This window comes from Plectropomus leopardus, chromosome 17, assembly GCF_008729295.1.
Source record: "Plectropomus leopardus isolate mb chromosome 17, YSFRI_Pleo_2.0, whole genome shotgun sequence".
In the NCBI taxonomy this organism is placed as follows: Eukaryota; Metazoa; Chordata; class Actinopteri; order Perciformes; family Serranidae; genus Plectropomus; species Plectropomus leopardus.
In genome coordinates this window covers 17,252,469-17,268,028 of record NC_056479.1, presented here as the reverse complement: position 1 = coordinate 17,268,028, position 15,560 = coordinate 17,252,469, and the positions used below count along the sequence as shown (strand labels likewise).

Sequence of the window (15,560 nt, the reverse complement as noted above, 5' to 3'; positions counted from 1 at the left end):
ACTGAAAACAGCATTTTGCTACTCCACATTTACTCATGTAAGATTTTGATTGCAAGCCTTTTACTTTAAAGGGAGAAGCTTTTTTTTTTTGTGGATTGCTACTTTTCAAAATCAAAATACTTCTTCCACCACTGCCTGCTTGATACAGTGCATAGAGTTACTAAAATCCATGACTTCTTCAAATATCCGTTAAAGCACAGCATGCTACCTAAAATTGGTGAATTTGTCACAATGGCCAACATGAGCAGAAGGTTCTGGGCTAATTAGAAATTTACAGTAAGAGTCCTATAATGTCAAACTTCCACCTAAAAACTGCTTTTCACATTAGGTCACAATGCATGTGTACTTTCCTCCTTCTCGAAAGATCTTACAGATCTTTGCTGGGTACCAGCCTCTGCTACTAAAAAAAATTGTACTCTTAATGACCTGACAGTAAGCTCTATGTGACTCATTCATAAGTTTCAAAATTCAGATAATTTCCTTTTTTGATCAAAGGTCATTTCTGTCTCCAAACATTAACTTTAACTTTATACTGAAGACAGACATTGCAATAAACACCCAGACATTTTCCGTTTAGAGAAAAGAAGATGACAAATAACCTTTCAGATTAGAATGCTATTATTATAAGCAACAGTATACTGTATTCCAATCAGTTTCTACAGTATTCATCAACTGGGAGTTGACAATAACATACACATTATAGCCTACACTGAATACATTCCAACTTGACATACAGACATATTATTATGGGCTTTTTTTAAACAATATGAAACCATCTATACAGTAGTTAATGGAGAGGACGTGAGTAAAATATACATCTACAAAAAATATATTATTTAATCCCATTTGATACAGAGACAGAGGTTAAATTGTTCAGGGCTCAATGACAGTCAGAGGTCTATTTCATGATCAAGTCAACAACACTGAGCATCTGTCATAGTTCTCTAGATATACTCTTAAAACAAAAGGTTAAAAGCAGTCTGTTAAAACGCTGTAGTGCTCCCTATATTAGGATAAACCTAAGGAGTGGTTTAAAAAAATACAATTGCACTCAAAAGGCCAGGCATTGTTGAGTTAAAAACCTGCTCTACCAGTAAAACAGAAACAGTTCTGATGATTTCTGAGCAGTCAGTGCAGTCTGGAGAAAGGTCTGATATGTACATGAGGTCCCCAAAGAGTTTCAACACCTTCTGACATCCAAACAACCCCAGTAAGATGCAGATAAGCAGCCAAGGTAGCCAAAACTACCTGGCCCTGCATCGGCCTGGACTCAGCACACCAGAAGAAAAATGTTAGGCCCCACCAGTTGCGGCAGCGACTCCAGATGAATGACGCCACATAACCGGGCCAAATAAAGTGGCCTGATTCCAGCTGCCAACATTGCCATCACTGGGCTGTTATCAAAATGACATGGCCCCGCATTGGCCCAAAATAGGTCTGCCAGAAGAAATAAGTTGGGTCAAATCCAGGTGCCCAGCTGAATTGACTCAGGAATTGAGCTGAATAAACTGGCTTGATTCTGGCGATGGCCTCTCTGGGCGGTCATCAAAATGACCTGGCCCAGCATCAGCCAAAACTCCAGAAATAAGTTGGGTCGTGTCTGGTTGCCCTACTTGGCTTAGACCTGATATAGGGCCGAGTAACATGGCCCGTTTGTGGCTGGTAGACATTGCCATCAAGGGGCCATTATCAAAAAGACCTGGCCCAGTATCAGCCCAAACTCGGTATGCCGTAAAAAATATGTTGGACTGCATTTGGTTCCCCTACTCGGCTTGGACCCAGAATGGGGCCAAGTAAAATGGCCAAATTCTGGCGGCTGCCATTGCCATCACTAGGCATCATTAAAGGAATGACCTGACCCAGCATCAGCTCAAACTTTGCACACTGAAAGAAATAAGTTGGGGTTGCATCTGGTTGGCTGACTGGCTAAGACTCGGAATGAGTGACGCCCCAGAACCAGGCCAAATAAACTGGCCCAACTCTGGCTGCCGATACTGCTATCTAGCTCTAATATTCTAGTGGTTTTAGCGTCCTCCAGAGAGCCAGTAATGACTTTATAATACATAGATACAGTACATACAGTATATACATAGATAGGTCAGTTTCGGGGCTCCACCCATTGCTGGGCAGAAAGCAGCAACAACCCCATGAAAATGACCAATCAAATCACTTCCTGGTTACAGTTTAATGTCTGAACAACATCTCAGGACCCCACACTTGCCCTTCATATGTCTAAATCCCATAATATAACACTTAAAAATTCAATATTTTTGAAGGCAAAAAAATAAAAGTACTTTAGGAATCAAAAATATCAGAAGACATAAAATAGATCTTCCTTGCTCTAACTTTTGTCTGTCCATAACTGTGATTGTTGACTGACATAAACATATATTTGCATATGCTGAATATATTAATAGACAGACGATCCCCCCACAAACTTGTGCGCGCACACGCACACACACACACACACACATGCTGTATGCCTGATGATCCCACAGCAGACTATGCCGCCCTGGCTATCAATGGGCTGTTGCAAGGACTGCTGTTATTAACCAGAATCGTGTGTGGAGGGTGTCATAACATATAAAAAAGTTGATTTACATGAGTTTCGATTAATTGAGCTTGTCAGTGTTATGTTGACACTTAGTCAATGGTGCTTGTTTGGGGCCTTCCTACAAAACAGCCTGGGCTCTTTCTTTTGTCTTTTCTTCCTCTTGTCGTTTCATGGCCTGAATCACAGCAATCTCTTTGGCCTCTTTCTTCTGGTTCCTTGCTTCAAATAGCAACCTGAATAAAAACAAGGAATTTGGAAAAAAAGGTCTCAGTGTGATCCACAGCAGCAAACAACAATGTCCTATATATTTAACTTAGAAAAATAGTTGTTCATACAGTGGATATAACATAAAATTAGCTTTTTCTGCCTTTAAGCCTTTTTGGTTTAACTAAGAGCTGACAGGAATTTTGCTGGTATTTTACCTGTTTTTGATGATCCTTTGCACAATGGCATCCGTAGTGAGGCTGTTCCCACTGTCAACAGTACGCAAGATTCCTTTCCTCCTTGGCTCCTGGATGTGAAAAAACAAGCCATATTAATGAAATGTATCATCTCTGCAGATTACAGCGTTAAAAGAAACAACTTTATGTGACAGAATTTGGAGTCTTACAGCATACGGGTCAGAGCCATCCTTGTCGGGATATATTTCTGTCTTCCCATGGCATACAAGATCCACCTGTGGATAAAAAGATGTGCTACTTTATTCATTTCAGTCTCAGAGAATATTACTATCTAACAATGAGAGATAATTGTATTGCCTGTACTTACCTTAAAATGGTCCAGCAAATCTTTTGTGACTGCAAAGGGTGCACCAATCACCACTTCTGACACATACTGTTGGGAAATGTAAAACAACAAAATCAGAAATCAGTCACACACAAAATTAACTGTGGATAAATAGTTGTAATGTACAGTGTTGATGATGGACGAACTTTAGACTGTCTGGAACAGGCCACCATAATGTCACCTGTTGGTTTGTGGACTACCGTTCTGTGGCCTTGAGTTTAGCCACTGGGCCGTCACCATCTTGGTTTTTTAGAGCTAGAAGTAAATGTACTTGGACGAGAGCGTGGAGCTGGCATGAATAAGCAATGTTACACCTCTCTCCTGACTGACAGGTCACCATGGTGATGACTTGTCAATGACAAGGTAGCCATGTACACCCTAAGGCATACCTAGTTTTATCTTTTAGTCGAAATGGGGCCATAATTTACTAAATGAACCTCATGCTGTATTGAAGAAGACTTCAAACTAGCTTTTGACACAATAAACTCAATAAGAAAATGTTTACTGAGGTAATAAATAGAGTGAGAAATAGGGTCATTTTCTCCTATACATGAATACACCTGGACCTCTTTTTGCAACCAGTGGTGGAGTCGCCCCCTGCTGGCCATTAGAAAGAATGCAGATTTAAAGCACTTCCAAATTAGCTTCACTTTTCAGGCGCATAGGCTACGTTAACTTCCTTTTTCAACATATTCTCACCTGAGATATCTATGATATCCAGTAAATTGGTGTCCCATAAATGACGTGACATACTTAACGTAAATTTACGTACTTACTGAAAGTTACATAGGTTAAGGATTGGTTAAATAAAGTTACTTTGGTTAGGTTTAGAAAAAGAAACATAGTGATAGTGATCATGTACCCTTAAAATAACTCAAAGTTCACTTGGTTTCACTTGGGACACAAACACAAGTCCTAAGGAAAAAGTCCTGTGTTGTTTGACCCATCAGCCACCCCAAGCTGCCTTGTTACATGGAATTTTGGGATTTTTGCTACCTCCTTCTTTACTCCAGTCAGCCTTCCTAACTACATAGGATATGCATGAATTACTGGCTCACAATTATATGGGTTTTATACGTATCAAGGTGCATTGCTCTTCATACAGCCTGCTTTCATACAGTCTATGGGAGAACAAAAGGAAGAACCTACTCGACATGCCAGGACGCTGAGGGTTCTCTCATGGACATTCATGATGGGGTAGTTTTTCCCTTTGTAGCGGTTCACCTCCTGAAAATATTATCAAAGAGGATATGTAAACGCTTGACTCAGGGAGGCAGTAAATCTCAAGCAAATAAAAAAAAAAAATAACAAAAGGAGATTCACCTGATCAAAGTGCAACCCCACTATAATGTATGGCTTTTCTGCAAGCTTATGCACTGCTTCCAGGAAGTCCACATGGCCGATGTCTGGCGGGAGACTAGTCAAGGGTAAATTTCCAAAAAGCTGACTATTTTATATCAACAGGCTCTAAAAGGATACGGAAGAGGTCAAAGGCTCCTGCCACATAGATGATAGTGTCTCCGGGTTGAGGCTCCTGGCCAGAGGCAAACTGGATGATCTTCTGTGAGGTCTGCAGGAACTGAGACACCCCTGTCCAGGGACTGTGGCCCTTCTGACCATGTGACCCCCATAATCCAGAAAAAGGCACAATGAGTACAAACAGTGTAGCAATTAGACGAATGCAAGTCAGTACAGATACAGTATCATCACTGGAGAATGTTGAGCACATGAGACCAGAGTGCTTCACTATTGCCACCTAGTGGTGTAGTGGTGAGTAGCAATGTGCTCGAACTCAAAGATGTCCCACAAATCCTCCGCACATTTATTCAACCTTTGCCAAATTCACAGCATCCCTCTGCCAGTCCTAAATGTTCAAATGTGAAGAGACCCTCTGCTGCTTTCACACTATTTAAATCCCCAGCATGTTGACTCTGAGCTACTTTCCCAATCGAAGGAACAGAAGTGGCATTCACTGTTTTACTGGCAAGGCCTGCAACTTGATTATTAAGTGGGCACACAGTAAAGGCCTTTGTTTAATAATGTTTGACGTCTGGCCCACATAGCTACTTCAACTACTTGAACAACAAAACAGTGAAAGAAGAGCCAAAAAAAATGGTTTTGAAGGGGACCTATTATGCTTTTCTGTACTTTGTATGTTTTAAAATAGTGTTACAGTGTAGTATAATGTAAACATGTAGTAGAAACCTTCAGTACAAGTATGAACCTTAAAAGGAGCATAATAAGTCCCCTTTGAAACCTGAAACAACATCATTTTTTGTGGTGCATTCAAGCATTGTTCAGAAGTATGTACATATCTGATACCTGTGTAAACTGGTTAGATTTCGCTTGAAAACAATGGACACAAGGCAACAAGTAATTTTGCAAAAAAAAAAAAAAAAAAAACTTGCAGAACAATTGCAAGAAATTAGTATATTTCGATTTTTTTAAAGACAAGGGAAATATGTCCAGAAAGTGATAACCATAATTACCATAATTATAGGCCTATACTTAAAATGACATTACAGCATTATTTAAATTTGTTACACACTTTGCTGAGGTCCTTTTCTTGTTTTTGTTTAGTTTTTTACTTTGCTTCTTTTCTTTTGTCTTTCTTTCTTTTTTTCAGTTTTTGCTAATTATCAGATAACTGTCTTCTAACTTTTTATTAATTTCTTATTTAATGCTCATCGCCTTTTCCCCATTTTTGAAAGAAATTAAGCCGATTTGCTCAGGTTTTAAAGGGTTAAACATATGCCAATTAAAAGTTTGTTAACATGCTGAGGATTTGATATAGCTGATGACAAAAGCATTAAAAAAACCATACATTTTTGTTTGGTACCTACCTTTCCAAAGTTGTCTGTGTGCTGCTGATAGTCTGAACTATCCTAAAGAGACGAGAGGCTTGATTTAGGATTGCGCTGTGTACTGAGATTGAGATACAGAGAGAATAAATTTGTACTCACAATGTTGCTATGATGCGCTTTGGTCATCAGTAGCATCCTGCCAACCAGATCTGTGGTTGAAACTCCCTGGGTTCTCTTGCATTCCCTGGAAAAACATAATACACATGTTGACAACTTTAGAAATACATAAATGTCAAAACAACTGTTATTTCTGCATTTCTTAAAAGGAAGCTCACCTGTATCGCCCTGACTTCTTCACCTCTTCATATGTGTCTTTCCCATCCACTGTTAGTGTTATATCATCTGAAACAATAAAAATCAGCCATTTAGCATTATACCTTGAGCTGACGGTTACTGTTTGACTATGAATCTATCTGTGTGTAAAAATAAAGACGTGATTTAGTAACAGAGTGTACCTCCGTGCACACAGAAGTCACAGTTGTACTTGTCGAGGGTCTGGAGGGTGGTGACATATGGCGCACCTTCCACGACCTCATCCACCCATTTTATGGCCCGCACCATCTTGTATCTTTCTGCCTGAGTGAAGACTGGCGGACCCTTGTGCTTTGCAATCTCACCTTGAAAATAAACAAAACCATAATGTTGATACACATAAACACGAGCAGAACAGCGAGACAGAAATCTCCATTTTCATGACAGTCTGATAAGCAGATTTTATCGTCACTGAACAGAGCGTCGCCTTCATCATTAAGATATTGTATCGCTTAAGCAGATGTCTGTGCTAGGCCTGACTATGAAGTCATTCTGGGTTATTATAATGTCAGTATGCCATAGGAGAGGGGACACTATCGCTGAGTTACTGCATGACTGTCATAACAGCCCCTTTAAAGCGTATAGGGCACAGCTGGTGTCCGCCTGGTAATGATGGGACTTAGATCATAAACAGACTACAGGTGCCATGGCTCCCCAGAGCCAGCAGCTCCAGGCTGAATCACGCATGAAGGAAGGAGGAGTATCAGATTAGGGGATGAAAAAAAAGTCATGTACAGATGAGCTAGACCTTAGAGAGAGGGTTTTCATTGAAGATATGGAGTCAGGAGGGAAAATGAGTCAGTGCTTCAGAGCCTTACTATCTGTGTGTACTCCAACGATGAGGTAATCTCCCATGGCCTTGGCCTGCCGCAGCTGGTTGGAGTGGCCATAATGAACCATGTCGTAACTGGGAGGATAGAAAGAGAAGTTACGTAAAAGTTATATTATCATGGCGAGGCACAGGAGCTGAGGTAATGAAAGAATTGTTTTTTAAACTTTTGGTTTGAAAAAGAACGACAGAAGATTTTTTGGATTACAGTAATGAGGTTTGGCAGCCACTCTAAATCACATGGCAAGTGTACGTCTTCTCCAGTACACTATGCCTTGTATTTGTGATGATAGAAAGATATTAAAAAGCATTTGGTGTATAGATCACAACTTGTATAGATTACAACTTTTTGTAATATTGACAAAAAAAAGGAAGATGATCAAAATATTGTGGAATAAATGAAACGCAATAACAACCTGGAATGTAGGAGATCAACAGATTTTTAGCATTTGGCCTAAAACTTATAAAAGTACCCATATGATAATTTAAAGGAGCAGTGCATACGATTTAGTGGCATCTAGCCGTGAGAAATGCAGATTACAACCAACTGAAACTTCTCCCGTTTGCCAAACATAAACTCCCGATTAAGATTCCTCCAGTTTTTATTGCAGAGGTTTTTACCAGTAGCCAAATTATCTGCAGAAGTCTCCTCATCTCCAAAACAGAACAGGTGATAAAACCTGTAAAAACACTGCAATAAAACACTTTCATAATAAAAATCAGTGTTTTGGGGCACTCTGTAGCTCACCTTGTAGAGCAGGCGGCCTGTGTTCAAAGGCTATGTCCTTGCTGCGGCGACCATAGGTTCAATTCCTTTCTCTCCCTCTTTCACACTATAGCTTTCCTACCAAATAAATAAAATCTTTTTAAAAAATCTTAAAAGTAAAAAAAAAAAGTGTAAAAACACTTAATAAAGCAGTTTGCCCCGGACAAGAACCCCCACTCTACGTAGATATAAATGGCTCATAATAAGGTAATGAAAACATGACAATTCTAATTTTCAGGTGATTTTACATAAAAGAAAACATTATATTATATTCCATTTCATCTGGACCTTGACCTTATTAAGATTTACAGTGTATCAACCCACCAAACATACTCATCGTATGATCTGCTAGATATCTGATCAAAGTCTCAACAAATAAAAAAAGTCAACAGCACAGTCAGTGTGTTTTTCCCTCCCACTTCACACCACCCTGGCTCTGATACCATCTGTAGATAATTAGATTAGCACAGATTGGAGTCTGAGATTGTAACGTGGTAATCTAGCATAGTAATAGAGAACAGATGGGTATTAGCCTTCCATCACTGTTGCTACAGCCAACAGCTGACATCAGTCTGATCCTTTTTCTTCCTGCTCTACTTGGACGGAGATATTGACTTCTGCACAAAAAAAGAGAAGAATGTGACTGGTGAAAGCGACTGCAGGTGTCACTGAGGATGCATTGAGTTTATTGAAGTCTAATCACAGAATATGAGGTTACATTACCATTAGAAAAAGCCTGTGAACACTCCTGATACTATTACTGCTCAGGGAAAAAAGTTAGAAGTTGTCTCATGTTACAAATGTCTCTGTATTTGCTTGATGACTCACTGTCTTCTTAAAAAGCTGAGTTTAAAGGGAGAAAAAGACGAGTTGCTACCACAGTTTTACAGGTTCTGGATTACGGTGATCTGTTGATATAAATGTATCTGCATATTGCTTGTTCATGTTAGATGCTGCATATCATCGTGCAACTGAGATTTGCACAAACTGCAAAGCTCTCACTCATCACTATGTGCTTTTTTCCAGGGCTGGTTGGCCATCTTTGACCTTTCGAAGGCCCAGTCACTGGTACTTTTTAATTATTTAAAGCATTAATGGGTAAACTTCCTTCAAACATTTACAATTTGATTGAACAAAGAAATGACTGTAGCAATAGTCTGAGATATCAAGATTTAGTCTCGTCTGTTTCCAGTGCACGGACTGAGCTGTGAAAGAAAGCTTTTATGTGCTTTGCTCCCCTCACTTGGAAAACCCCCCAAAAAGAAACTAAGAGAACTGGTCCCTCTGCTTGATTTTAAAGTTCTCATACAATATTTCAGGGTATTTTTGTGATGACGATTTTCTTGGTGATATGACAAAATACTTAAAAATATAAAAATACTGTATTTTAGATTATAAGAACAACTATAAAACAAGATGTACTATATTATTTAACAACCGCAACAAAATAAGCCTCATAGTTTTTAGCATAAATGTAACAGTTTGCCTTCAAATATCCAGACAGAACTAAACAAAGATAAAGTCTAATTTCTTTAGTTTTACAACAACAACCAGAAGCAGTTTTGCTCTCAGCCATACTTTTTGTTGCTGTACTTATCGGTAAGATGACATTATGTTAACAACTAAAAATATTGCCATTATCGGTATATGAATGTTTCACATTAAAAATCAAACCAGTAGTATTGTAAATGATATGATATGGCATGCCTCTAATGGTGTGTAGGTATTATTTATGTTTATTGTATATTTTTTATGTTTTTTTACTGTGGCTGTTGTTGGTAACTTTTCTCATGCTGTTGTCTGGCCAAGAGTCCCTTGAAAGGGGATCATTGATCTCAACTAGACTTACCTGGGTTCAATAAAAAAATAATTAAATAAAAAAAGCAATTCTGTGACAGCAATTAACTCCCCAAAGAGAGAGAGAGAAAAAATATAAAAATTGGCATATGTGTACTCTTTAGTATATCAAATTGCATGCAAGCTCTCTCAGGAGTCAGGAGTAAAACAGCTCTATGAATAGCATCCTCAAAAATCAATAAGAAAACAGACGCCAGAAGTACAGTATGCACATAGGCACAAGAGCAACAGAATCCCGTGCTGTTTTCAGCCCCGGGCTATGCTAATGAAAGACAGCATCTGTGCCTTGCTGCTGTGTCACTATACACAGCCTGACTGCAAACAGCCTGGACTGCACTTGAGTGGATTTGTAACACAAAAACAACTATTGCAAGACTCTGGGGCTTGTCTACGTGATTCAGATACATCCTCAGCAAAATGCACACGGCTTGTTGTCGAGGAGGCAGGATTTTCTGCGTCTTGTGCTGTCAATCTGTTGAAATGGGATCCACGTGCTCGGGCTCTGAGGTGATAGAGCAGGGCCATAAGAATGCAGTGAAAGGGTGTGTGTGTGTGTGGGGGTGTGTGGTGGGGGGGGGGGGGGGGGGCATTTGGAGGTGAATGAATAGGGAAGAAAACTTGGAGACCTAGACAGAGTTACATAAGAGCAGGAGGCTGCTTTTTTGGGGGTGTTACACTAGCTGGGTGCCCAACATGTGTTACCGTATTCCTGTTGTATTTTTTAGCAGGGATGGATCATGACCGTGAGATGGTGAAATATTAATAAGTGGAGCCTGTTAGCGGACACCCGAACAGCACCTATGCTTCTTGAGAGCAAAGCAACAGAAAACAATGGGACACGTGTCGGATTTAAGGGAGTACAAACTTAAAATCTTGACATTCTGGTGATGTTTGAGTTGAATTAAAAGTGAAAATACCAAGATGGTGCTGATGTTGTACAACAAGGTCTTTCATTCTCAGGACACCAATATGACTACTTTTATATTACTTCTTAAAAAATATCTTTATAGACTTTATACATTTTATGTAATTTCGCCTTTACATCAATCTTTTAAAATGTATCTAACCAATTGTATTTATGTTTTATTTCTTTTATATGTGGTTTTATTTAATTTATTGGGTTTTTTTTGGTCTATTTGTTAGTATTATTCTATATTGACATTTTACGTCTTGCATGCATTTGTCTTGTTTTATTTTAAGTTTTTTATTCTATCCTAACTTTCTGTTTGTCTCTGTTTTTACTATTTGTCAAAACACATTGTAAACTCTGCTTCTAAAGGTCCTATATAAATAATAATAATAATAATAATAATAACAGTAATAAACTCATATAAGGAATAAATACGACACACTGTTACATTGCGGAGGCTTTAAATAGCACATTTACATGCCTGTTTGGACACACTACCTCAGCAGAAACACAGTGGACTTTACACTCCTCCTTGATGATGCTTCACTGACAACTGATCTTTAACCCCATCACCTCTTTTCATTGTGACAAATAAGCATCTTTGTACAGAGAGGAGGGGGCAGGGTCAACAAAAGAAGTGACTGTGCTCTTTCCTTGGAATTTTCCTCTCATACCGCTGACAACGCTGAATGTCAGTAAGAGTGCGGTGGCGTCCAGTAGGGCTTCAAGGGAAACAATGCGCTCAGTGACGGGTACGGCTGCACAGGCAACAGCGGCCGTACCCGTCTCTGAGCGCATTAGAGGTTAGAGGGGGTTAATGGCATGAGCTCTGTTGACATTGGCTCTCTTTGCATGCTCACCCCACCGGTTAATATTCTGGCATCCCAAATATTCTGCAACATTCCATCAAACCGAGGACAGGCAGCCACACCTAAATGGCAGGAATTTTACCAGAGAAAGCCACCGTAATCCTGGCCTTCATACAGATATTCAAAACATTTATTTTTCTGCTGCACACTCTGTCCACCAATGCTTGGTGTTTCTCTCAGAGGAGGCATCTTAAAGGGTCCCTTCATGGGCTGCAACTAATGGTTATTTTCATTATTGATTAATAAATTTGCTTAAAAATTAAAGATAATTGTGAAAAATGCTTGTTATAAAAAACAAAAAGCTAATGGTGACATATTCAAATAGCCTGTTTTGGTCAAAAATTTGGAAGATATTCAATTAGCTGTCACATAGGCAACGAAAACTATCACATCACCTCATATATAAGGAGCTGAAAACAGTGAATATTGGAATTTTTGCTTCAAAAATGTCAATCAATTATTTGTCTAAATAGTTGGGAATCCCTTTTCTGTCAATTGAATAATCAACAAATCAGTTTGCCTGCATTTTTAAGAAACATAGAGCTGAAGATTCTATTGCAAACTCATAATTTGTACAGTTTTCAATATTTTCTGCAGAAATTAGCTTTCAAAAAAATGTATAGACCAAAGTGTGGACAGTGACTCCGGAAACAGGTTGTTGTTGAGGTTTTTTTGTTGTTTTTTTCCCCAAATGCCAGGTGTACAACAAAATGCCATTCACATCCATTGTTTTAGGGTTGCAGCAAAATCATCAGAATCAGAATACTAAAAGACTACAAAACAACATTTTCTGTTTTTTAGTGAAAATAACCCTTTACATGTCACTAAGGTGCAAAACTGATTTTTCTGTCCACCTGCCAAATAACTCGTAAATGTTCAAAATCTAACAGCCACTCAATAGATGACCATTGTATTTTTTGAATGGTGAGTGAGGCAAATCTACCAGCCACTTGCATATTTTACCAGCATTTGGCTAAGTGATGGTGCTAATTTTGTACCCTGAATGTCACTATGTGATCCATAGCTAGTTAACACTTTGTCATGTAAAATTAAGATTTCAACATCGGCCAAATTCTTGGTTTTCCATGATGCTCTGTTAACCAGACAGCAGCACAGATGTATTCTCTATCTGATCCGAGTCCTCCTGAGAGTGCCAAGGTGAGGTGATTGGAATGGTAGTGCACTGACTGAGCACCATACGTTCATCTGACATGACGCTAAAACCTTTAACTCTACCTAGTCCAGTTCATGAAACCTGCTCAGTGAGTTCAGCATCATTAGGCTCGTCTGTCACATGAAGAAGAGTGGCCAACAATAACGTCTTACTGCCTGTCATGTTAACAGGAACAGAGTGAACAGAGCTCATCTTTGCTTTTGACCTTTGTTGTACATGTTTCGCCAATTGATGTGAACACAAGTGCTAATTTGCCTGGTTAGCCTTGCCCTTCCCACAGCTGTGTGTTCACATTAATCACCTGTATTGCATTATAAGACGCGCCTGGTGCTGCGTGACCGCCTTGCTCAACTCCTGATATAATTGTTTTTTATTCCATTACACCGTGCTGAAAGGAGACACCTTGTTTGTACAGGTGTCATTATGGCATCATGAAAATAATCCCATGAAAAGTTATACCAAGCGTGTTCAGAGTGGCCTTTTAAAAAGTGCCTCCTGAAGATCATTTAAATATCCTTAAATATCAGATTTGGTCCTCGAACATCTTTGTGGCAGTGTATGACCTTCTTGGTTATGTATGGATTTTATGTAGGCCTATATATGCATTACATAGGCTTTTATACCCATATATTAGTTAAGTCTGATTTTGCTGTCAATAACAAAGTTTGTAGTGCAACATTTAGTGACCAAATCCAATGATTTTTAAAAGAATATTTGTAAACCTTGACATAAATTTACACATTTAGCCTGTGCCTTGCTCACAGGTTTGAGGAAAAAAAGTGATACAGCAACATATTGTACAATATAACAATATTGTATCAATACATCGTTTTTATTATAAATATTATTAATGTTGCAAATACAAAACTTTTGGTAGTATCGTGATAATGTCTTGTCATGGGGCTTTTGGTGATTCCCACCACTACTCTTGCATGACAATGGCATCTTAATTCTAATAGGCTGTCAACTGTGTAAAAAAATGTTGTTGCCTCTGACTCTAATAAAGCTCTGCATTAACCTTTTGAACAATTTAGTGACATCACTTTTCTTGTGCTGCATTCAGACACATTTCAATAAGTATTTGAACCTTTGAACCAACCAAATTGGTACAATTTCTTTCAAAAACATTGGAAAAAAGGCAATAAGAAACAAGCAAAAAATAAGCACAAATATCCTGCAAATATCAAGAAATTAGTAGATTTAGAATTATCTCTAAAAAGCTAGGGAAATACATCTTGGGGAAAGGGGAAAAAAATATCAAAAATATGTTACAGAATTAATATTATTTAAATGACTTTTTTGAAGTCATTTCCTTGTTTGATATTTGCGTTACTTTTTTGTAGTGCTTTTTCATTATTATTTCAAAAATAATTTTCAGGTCATTTTGTTATATTTTTACTAAGTTCTTGCTTATTTTCTTTCTTTTTTTGTTGCTCATTGCCTTCTTCGCATGTTTTTGACAGAAACCAAGCCAACCGGTTCGAGTTTTAAAGGGTTAAGTGCAGTCGGTACTATGCATTACTACAGAGTATACCTGAGCTGGTCATTTTTAGGAGGCTCCCTCTGGATGACAGTGAGTTACGATAAATTGCAGCAGAAAAGATCAATATATTAATCTGTCCTGGTGGTATTATGTAATAATGTGTCTACTGATGAGGAAAATTGAGAATAGGATGTCCCAGCAACAAGGTAGAGTAAAAGTAAAGTAATCCTGAATTACAATAGCCATGTGTCTGCCCATTGAAGCTCGCATAGCAGAATATATAAAAGATAATATTCAATTAAAAGTTTCCTGATATCTCTGCAGGATGAAGCAGCAGTCCTGGGAGCTGTGTCACCTGCAGCAGGCCTGTCCGGTGGTAGATGTCAGACACCGTGATACATTCATTCATTCGTGCTCGATGCAAACGATAAGAACAATGCTGCATCTTGTCGACACCATCAATCACCCAGTAAATTACTCACCAGCCATCACACCACACCCGGATTCTTCGCCTCCTCTTCTCGGGACTGCATGCTGCAGCGCCGGGGGTCGTCCCTGCGTCTTTCCCGGCTGCCGTGTTGACTTGGTGGTGGTGGTGTCCGTTCTTGATCATGTTGAAGCTGCTGAGTGATGAACACTTAAAGTGCAACAGAGCGACTCCTTCCAGGTGAGATGGTGAACTGTGGCAGTTGGGCGCCCCGTTTCAGTGCAGGACAGCCGGTTTGTGTGTCAGCAGCAGCAGCGGCAGCTCCAGCAGCAGCAGTAGCGCGATGCGCAAACGCCTCCTCTATGGTGCGACGCAACGACGCACGACCTATGCGCACGACGCGTTACGTCAAGCTTGCCAAAGAAAGCAGATAAGCCAAGAAGGAAAGCAAGCGCTGTTCATAAAACTCATTGCAACGCATATCACAGTGCTTGGTTTTATTTTGAAAAGACCGAACATGAAGATGTGAGTTTATCTCGGCGCACTTGATTCAGGTTGGATCGTACGATGAAGTGCCGGTGCACGCAGCCGACATGTTGTTACATAATAGCGGCGTTTTCCACTGTCATGTGACAAGATCTGGATTCCCACAGAAACAGCAGGCTTTCTGCCAGAGATGTCTTTGATGAAGTGCCAGTTTGGGGTCTGTACGTTCAGTTCCACAAGTTA

General features: G+C 39.3%; 1 protein-coding gene across 1 annotated transcript; it reads right to left on the bottom strand.

The window, feature by feature from the left end:
- Nucleotides 1-600: 600 nt before the first annotated feature.
- On the bottom strand, nucleotides 601-15,169 carry LOC121956772 (ethanolamine-phosphate cytidylyltransferase-like). Its single transcript, XM_042505150.1, has 13 exons — nucleotides 14,887-15,169; nucleotides 7,335-7,423; nucleotides 6,660-6,821; nucleotides 6,480-6,546; nucleotides 6,304-6,388; nucleotides 6,184-6,225; nucleotides 4,820-4,952; nucleotides 4,664-4,746; nucleotides 4,490-4,567; nucleotides 3,323-3,388; nucleotides 3,165-3,230; nucleotides 2,977-3,065; nucleotides 601-2,787 (listed from the first exon to the last, which is right to left on the bottom strand). Exons 1-13 carry the CDS (start codon nucleotides 15,015-15,017, stop codon nucleotides 2,673-2,675), a joined length of 1,206 nt encoding a protein of 401 aa, XP_042361084.1. The 5' UTR covers nucleotides 15,018-15,169; the 3' UTR covers nucleotides 601-2,672.
- Between the last annotated feature and the right edge of the window lie 391 nt (nucleotides 15,170-15,560).

Coding starts and splice junctions, on each gene's coding strand:
- LOC121956772 (XM_042505150.1), bottom strand. CDS start 15,017: ATGATCAAGAACGGACACCACCACCACCAAGTCAACACGGCAGCCGGG. Junction 6,226..6,303: donor AAGCGCATCATAGCAACATT/GTGAGTACAAAT, acceptor TCGTCTCTTTAG/GATAGTTCAGACTATCAGCA. Junction 4,953..6,183: donor ACACAGACAACTTTGGAAAG/GTAGGTACCAAA, acceptor TCACATGGTCAG/AAGGGCCACAGTCCCTGGAC.